At 45.9% G+C, this 5,018-nt stretch overlaps 5 protein-coding genes across 5 annotated transcripts; 2 read left to right on the plus strand and 3 right to left on the minus strand.

Moving 5' to 3' along the window:
- The first annotated feature begins 125 nt into the window (after window positions 1-125).
- Window positions 126-981, plus strand: BU24DRAFT_429500 (uncharacterized protein). The gene is made up of 3 exons (XM_033529746.1): window positions 126-249; window positions 307-595; window positions 650-981. Exons 1-3 carry the CDS (start codon window positions 180-182, stop codon window positions 888-890), a joined length of 600 nt encoding a protein of 199 aa, XP_033376602.1. The 5' UTR covers window positions 126-179; the 3' UTR covers window positions 891-981.
- Window positions 751-1,565, minus strand: BU24DRAFT_173048 (uncharacterized protein). Its single transcript, XM_033521535.1, has 2 exons — window positions 1,041-1,565; window positions 751-960 (listed from the first exon to the last, which is right to left on the minus strand). Exons 1-2 carry the CDS (start codon window positions 1,288-1,290, stop codon window positions 902-904), a joined length of 309 nt encoding a protein of 102 aa, XP_033376603.1. The 5' UTR covers window positions 1,291-1,565; the 3' UTR covers window positions 751-901.
- BU24DRAFT_360689 (uncharacterized protein) lies at window positions 1,294-1,515 on the minus strand (the record flags this gene model as incomplete). Its single annotated transcript, XM_033524121.1, has 1 exon — window positions 1,294-1,515. A coding segment is annotated over one exon (222 nt), but the record flags the coding sequence as incomplete, so codon positions are not given.
- Window positions 1,566-2,903: 1,338 nt separating the features above from the next.
- On the minus strand, window positions 2,904-3,677 carry BU24DRAFT_429501 (uncharacterized protein). Its single transcript, XM_033529747.1, has 3 exons — window positions 3,569-3,677; window positions 3,467-3,522; window positions 2,904-3,416 (listed from the first exon to the last, which is right to left on the minus strand). The coding sequence occupies exons 1-3, from the start codon at window positions 3,669-3,671 to the stop codon at window positions 3,345-3,347; spliced, it is 231 nt and encodes a 76-aa protein (XP_033376605.1). The 5' UTR covers window positions 3,672-3,677; the 3' UTR covers window positions 2,904-3,344.
- A 521-nt stretch (window positions 3,678-4,198) lies between these two features.
- Window positions 4,199-4,979, plus strand: BU24DRAFT_469106 (uncharacterized protein; the record flags this gene model as incomplete). The annotated part of the gene is made up of 2 exons (XM_033532584.1): window positions 4,199-4,912; window positions 4,965-4,979. 2 exons carry the CDS (start codon window positions 4,199-4,201, stop codon window positions 4,977-4,979), a joined length of 729 nt encoding a protein of 242 aa, XP_033376606.1.
- Between the last annotated feature and the right edge of the window lie 39 nt (window positions 4,980-5,018).

Below are 5,018 nucleotides of genomic sequence, written 5' to 3' on the forward strand. Positions count from 1 at the left end.
TCCCGGAGAAGGTAGGGAAAAGAGGCCGCCGGCCAAGGCCCGCGCTCAATTATAGCGCCCCTAGCTAGTCTATAAAGCATATAAAACATCCTGCGTTTATAAATAAAATCTCTCACCTCATGTTTGCGAATCAATAAGTACCATACACGCACACATTAAACTTCAGGATAAAGTTTGCGATGCGGGCAAGTAACCTTGAAAGACAGAAATGGAGGAGCAGGTGCCGAGAAGATTTGTCACGCTATATCCGTAAATATTCTCTTATTCTCTACGCGTAATAGAAGCTGTCGGTACTAAGATAGGTAGAAACTCAACTTGGTATTACTGTTGAGCCAGCACAAGTTCGTCTTCTTCCACGCTTAGATGACCCCTACCGCTGGCGCGCGGTGCCTGAGAAGCAACATTTGTTCTCTAAGAATCTTAGTGATCATTCGATCGGGGCATACAAATCTCTCTGTGACGGCATAGGGAAGACCTTCGAGGCTGTTCGTCCTGACGAATGGAGTACTATGCGCAATGGAGATGATATAGAAGCAGTTCTGGGAACGTCTATGTTACCAACGGAAGCAGACATCGGCTTTACTGGCAAGATATCGTGACTCTAAAAAGAAAATTCTGGCCTAAAGGCAGAACTTGAAACGTATAAAAGTAGTCTGTGTATAGAGCAGCAGAAGCGATTAGATTTGGAAAACACTGTTAACTGTTTACAGCTAGAAATTGCGCAGACTCAAGCATATCTAGAAGAAAGTTTGAAGGCTGCTGAAGGCTATGTAACAGTGCGTCACCGCCATTTAGATGCCTTGCATCGAGTGCTCCCCATACTTGAAGAGTTGAGGCAGGACATCTCCGATACTTCCCTACAATACCAATCACTGCCAACGTCTTGCTAGAGTAAACGCGATCAAACAAGACACTTCTGCCCTGAATGAGCCCAAGCCTGATAAGCAACTTCTCGAAAGGCTAAAAGCTAGTAAGCGCTGCGAGCCGGGTTTAGGTATTTCGCACTTCAGTGACTCATTACTTGAATCTGCTTGACCTACGCAAACACGTGCTTTGGGGCTTGATGCGGCCTTCAACCAGGTTAGCTGTAATAGAGCTTCCGGCCACAATAGTCAACGCTCGCAATCCATTAAGCGCCCGTCGTCGTTCCCGTGCAAACACGGACATCTTTTCCTCGCCTCTCTTAACCATGATTGCATCAAGTGATCGCTTTCTCTTTCGATTTGGGGAGATATCACCCAGCACCCTCCGTGACTTGACGATTTCCGCCCGTTCAAAGTCAATCAGCATGACTTAGCTACGTTCATCATTCCATAGTATGTTGCGGGGCTCAAGATCCTTGTGCAAGACACCATAATTGTGGATTGCTCGAGCTGCACAGTCAATCTGTCGAGCAACGACCGTGCCGTTCTGACTGGTAAGGTGCTTGGATATGCGTATTCCTCCAAAACTCAAAAACATCATGTGAACAAGTTTCGTTATTCCTTCATAGAAATAATGTGTCTCCAGGTCTAGGAACTGGTACGTGTACACCCTGTACAGGTCGAAGCTAATTGTAGACAGAGGCCTCCCACTGAAGACGCGAAACGAAATGGGCTGGGGTAGCCTTCGCAGCTACCGTGTAGCCGTGAGATCGCAGCCTAACCCCAAAATAGAACGCCGCAAGCTCCAGGACGCCCGACAGGCCTGCAGTCGCTGTCTAGATCCCTGTAAGAAATCCAGGTAGGCCAATCTGATGGCAGCCTCTCCCACATTCGGACACAGCATCGAGCGTACCCCCATTGACCAATCCGAGCAAGCACTTTTGGGTGCAGTACTTTCGATCATGTACGAAAATGCCTGAGTGATGACGGCAGCTATTAAGCGGCGGTATTGATCGCGCAGAGGATTAGGGTCGCGAGCCCGAACCACATCGTCCAAATCCATGTCCTCAAGGCCCTCGTAGATGTAGTCGAGCGGAAGCTTGTGCGGTGCTTTATATTCAATAATATTTTCCACGCTGGTACTGTAGACGCAGAACTGATCTGCACGACGCGAGGACCGTGTCGCTCCTGCGCGAATTGCGACAGTTGATTCCCTGCTCTTTACGTCTCTGCTTCCAAATTGTTTGTAATCCGGCGATGCGTCGGTGAAGTTGTAATGACGAAAGGAACGACAGCATGGAATGACCGTAGAAGCAGATGTACTCGATAAGCACGTTGAAACTGAAGTTACCCGCGGACGTTAGCAGCCAAGTCAAAAGTAACTTTTCGGCACGGAGGTTTTTCGTTACGCAGGGTGTCCTTCAAAATTTATTTTTAGCCAGGCGTTTATTCTAGCAGGACGTTTATTTTAGCAGGTCGTTTATTTTAGCAGGATGTTTATTTTAGCAGGGCATTTATTTTAGCAGGTCGTTTATTTTAGCAGGTCGTTTATTTTAGCAGGACGTTTATTTTAGCAGGACGTTTATTTTAGCAGGACGTTTATTTCAGCAGGATGTTTATTTCAGCAGGATGTTTATTTCAGCAGGACGTTTATTTCAGCAGGACGTTTATTTCAGCAGGACGTTATCATGACGCTATCGCAGGATGTGTGCGGGGCACTGCTCGCCATTCACTTTGCATCGATTGCCGGGAACATGACATTACCTGGAATGCGGGCCGGCAAATTGATAGAATCATTCGTCGCACAAAGAAACGAGTATGCAAGGACGCAAGTAACTACTCTACACACCATCAAGCCTATCTCAAGATCGAGCCCGGACTATGCATGTTGTTGCCCGTATCTACGGAAAACGGAAAGTCGCACGGCGAAGATATGCAAAACGAATTGTATTAACATTTCAAAAACAAATTAATCTACGAACATAGGCCAATTAAGAACATAAGAACTATCTTGCCTAAAATATCCGCCTTTGTCAGGGATACTTATCCGACATGTAGGACATGTCCTCGCTGTTTTAAACCATTCTTCGATGTGAGACTTGCAGAATGAATGGCCTGCTTGATGTTATCTCTGTTAGAGGAGAAAGAGTTATGTCATACCACAGGGCAGATATCCACATCCTTGGCTCGGTAGTACCTCCTCTAAGCATAATGTACAGGCGGCACCATAACATTTGATTGCACCTGGCAAACCAGTGTGGTGGCATTTCGCCTTATCGATTACAACCTTAGGGAGTATTGTTTCCTTGTGTAACATTATACCGAGTACCGCCTCTTGAAGGATGCTGACGCCACGTGCGCGAATTTGGTTCAGGACGGGTCGAACTGTGCACTGATTGCAGTAAATCTATCAAGTTTAGTGAGATGCAAACAGTGTCAAGGGATAGAAACCTACGCATTTGCAGAACGGAAAAAAGTAGACTATCTGGGTATCAGAGATTGCCACCATGCAGCCAGAACAATGCATTTCCAGCAACTCATCGTGTTGCTCTTCTGTTGTTTGTTAGATTTGGTCTTCCTTGGACGAGCTCTCACCTGCCTACGCGTCTTCTTTTCCTTTGGCCGGTTGGAACCATTTGCGATTCATCGTGTTGCTCTTCTGCTCTTTGTTAGATTTGGTCATCCTTGAACGAGCTCTCACTTGCCTTCGCGTCTTCTTTTCCTTCGGCTGGTCGGAGCCGTTTGCGAGGTCGAACTCATGTCTGAATCAGATTCGATCAAGACCAGGTCGGCATCCATATTGGCCATGCTGAGATGAGGAGAGGATTGAAGATGATGCTTTAAGGAGCGAGGAAGACGTCTATATATACAAAATTCACCCTGTCCCACGTGATGACTGAAGCGATGGCGGTCTTCTATATCCTCAGATATCGCCAAATTGCCGACAAATTCACGCCGGTACTCCGGAGTCATAGAAACGTCTAGCGGCACACGTAGAATTGCGCACAGCGAGCGACATAATACCACACAGACAGGAAGGGTGGACGAAAATTGCGATCCGCTTTATTCGGCAGAGCAATTTCTGGGCAAAGTACACAATTATTCATAGTAGAGAGAATATGTAGTAACCATTCGCCACAAAGGGCCGTATTTTAGGTCGGATAGTAATTATTCACGTTCTTAGTTGTCCCATGTTCTTTTCGTTTTTCAAAGATATCGCGATGAAACGTCCGCCTAGAATCAATAACTCTACCTCACAAAATTGTTAGCGTAGACAGAAAACATTAAAATTCCTTCTAGGCTCCTTTTTTTACGAACCATTCACTGAAATAATTATGATCGAAAACATCAAGGCATCACTCGATATCTGGGAATCTAACCAAGAGAATTTCACCCAAGATCAATTCATAGCACTGCTACAAACAATCGATAGGTTGAAGGAGGAAATTGAAAAGTCTTTCAAACGTCGTTACCCAGATGGCACTCAAACGACCCCGCCAAGGAACAAGAGAAAATCAAGAGCAACAAGTTCTGGACGTGTTAAGCACCGTCGCATTGATCCAACACCTGAAAACCCCATTCAAATGGACAAGATATCTGCCGATATAAGCAGCGAGAATAGCCAGCGCAGTGAGAATCAGGACCAAGGGTCCGATGACAACCAACACTCCAAATCTGGAAATGAGGAGCAATCTCTTTCACACGTCGAAGTGCAATCCAGAGAATTAGATGCATTTCTTTTTGAGGAAGATAGCGACATGTCAGAAGGAACACCAGAGCCTTTTTCCGCTCAGGATATTGCGGAGTGGATGGAATTAGCTCAGAAGATCAAGTTCTGCCTGCCAAATGAGTTTTCCCTGCCAATAGCCGACGGTCAAGAAACTATGGAAGAGCTGCTTCTCCCACTTTTCCAAGCTTCATCACTGTCATCACGTCTAATATGCGGAATACTTTACTGCGTCCTTCCTGGAATACAAGTTATCGATTTCACCTCCCGGGAGCATGAAATTACCCTATGTCAAGAGTTCTCGGAAATCTTTGTTGCTGTCGTATGTTCACAAGCGAAGGTACACCTTGCATTCGGCCAACCTAAGACTAAAGGAATTGTTGTTATAGGTGATAAAAGTCACCCTTTCAAGGATTGGGAGGTTGAAT

This window comes from Aaosphaeria arxii, assembly GCF_010015735.1.
Source record: "Aaosphaeria arxii CBS 175.79 unplaced genomic scaffold BU24scaffold_36, whole genome shotgun sequence".
Taxonomy (NCBI): Eukaryota; Fungi; Ascomycota; class Dothideomycetes; order Pleosporales; genus Aaosphaeria; species Aaosphaeria arxii.

Coding starts and splice junctions, on each gene's coding strand:
- BU24DRAFT_429500 (XM_033529746.1), top strand. CDS start 180: ATGCGGGCAAGTAACCTTGAAAGACAGAAATGGAGGAGCAGGTGCCGA. Junction 250..306: donor AGATTTGTCACGCTATATCC/GTAAATATTCTC, acceptor TAAGATAGGTAG/AAACTCAACTTGGTATTACT. Junction 596..649: donor GGCTTTACTGGCAAGATATC/GTGACTCTAAAA, acceptor AACGTATAAAAG/TAGTCTGTGTATAGAGCAGC.
- BU24DRAFT_173048 (XM_033521535.1), bottom strand. CDS start 1,290: ATGCTGATTGACTTTGAACGGGCGGAAATCGTCAAGTCACGGAGGGTG. Junction 961..1,040: donor GCCCCAAAGCACGTGTTTGC/GTAGGTCAAGCA, acceptor ACTAGCTTTTAG/CCTTTCGAGAAGTTGCTTAT.
- BU24DRAFT_429501 (XM_033529747.1), bottom strand. CDS start 3,671: ATGGCCAATATGGATGCCGACCTGGTCTTGATCGAATCTGATTCAGAC. Junction 3,523..3,568: donor AAGGAAAAGAAGACGCGAAG/GCAAGTGAGAGC, acceptor AACAAAGAGCAG/AAGAGCAACACGATGAATCG. Junction 3,417..3,466: donor GCCAAAGGAAAAGAAGACGC/GTAGGCAGGTGA, acceptor AACAAACAACAG/AAGAGCAACACGATGAGTTG.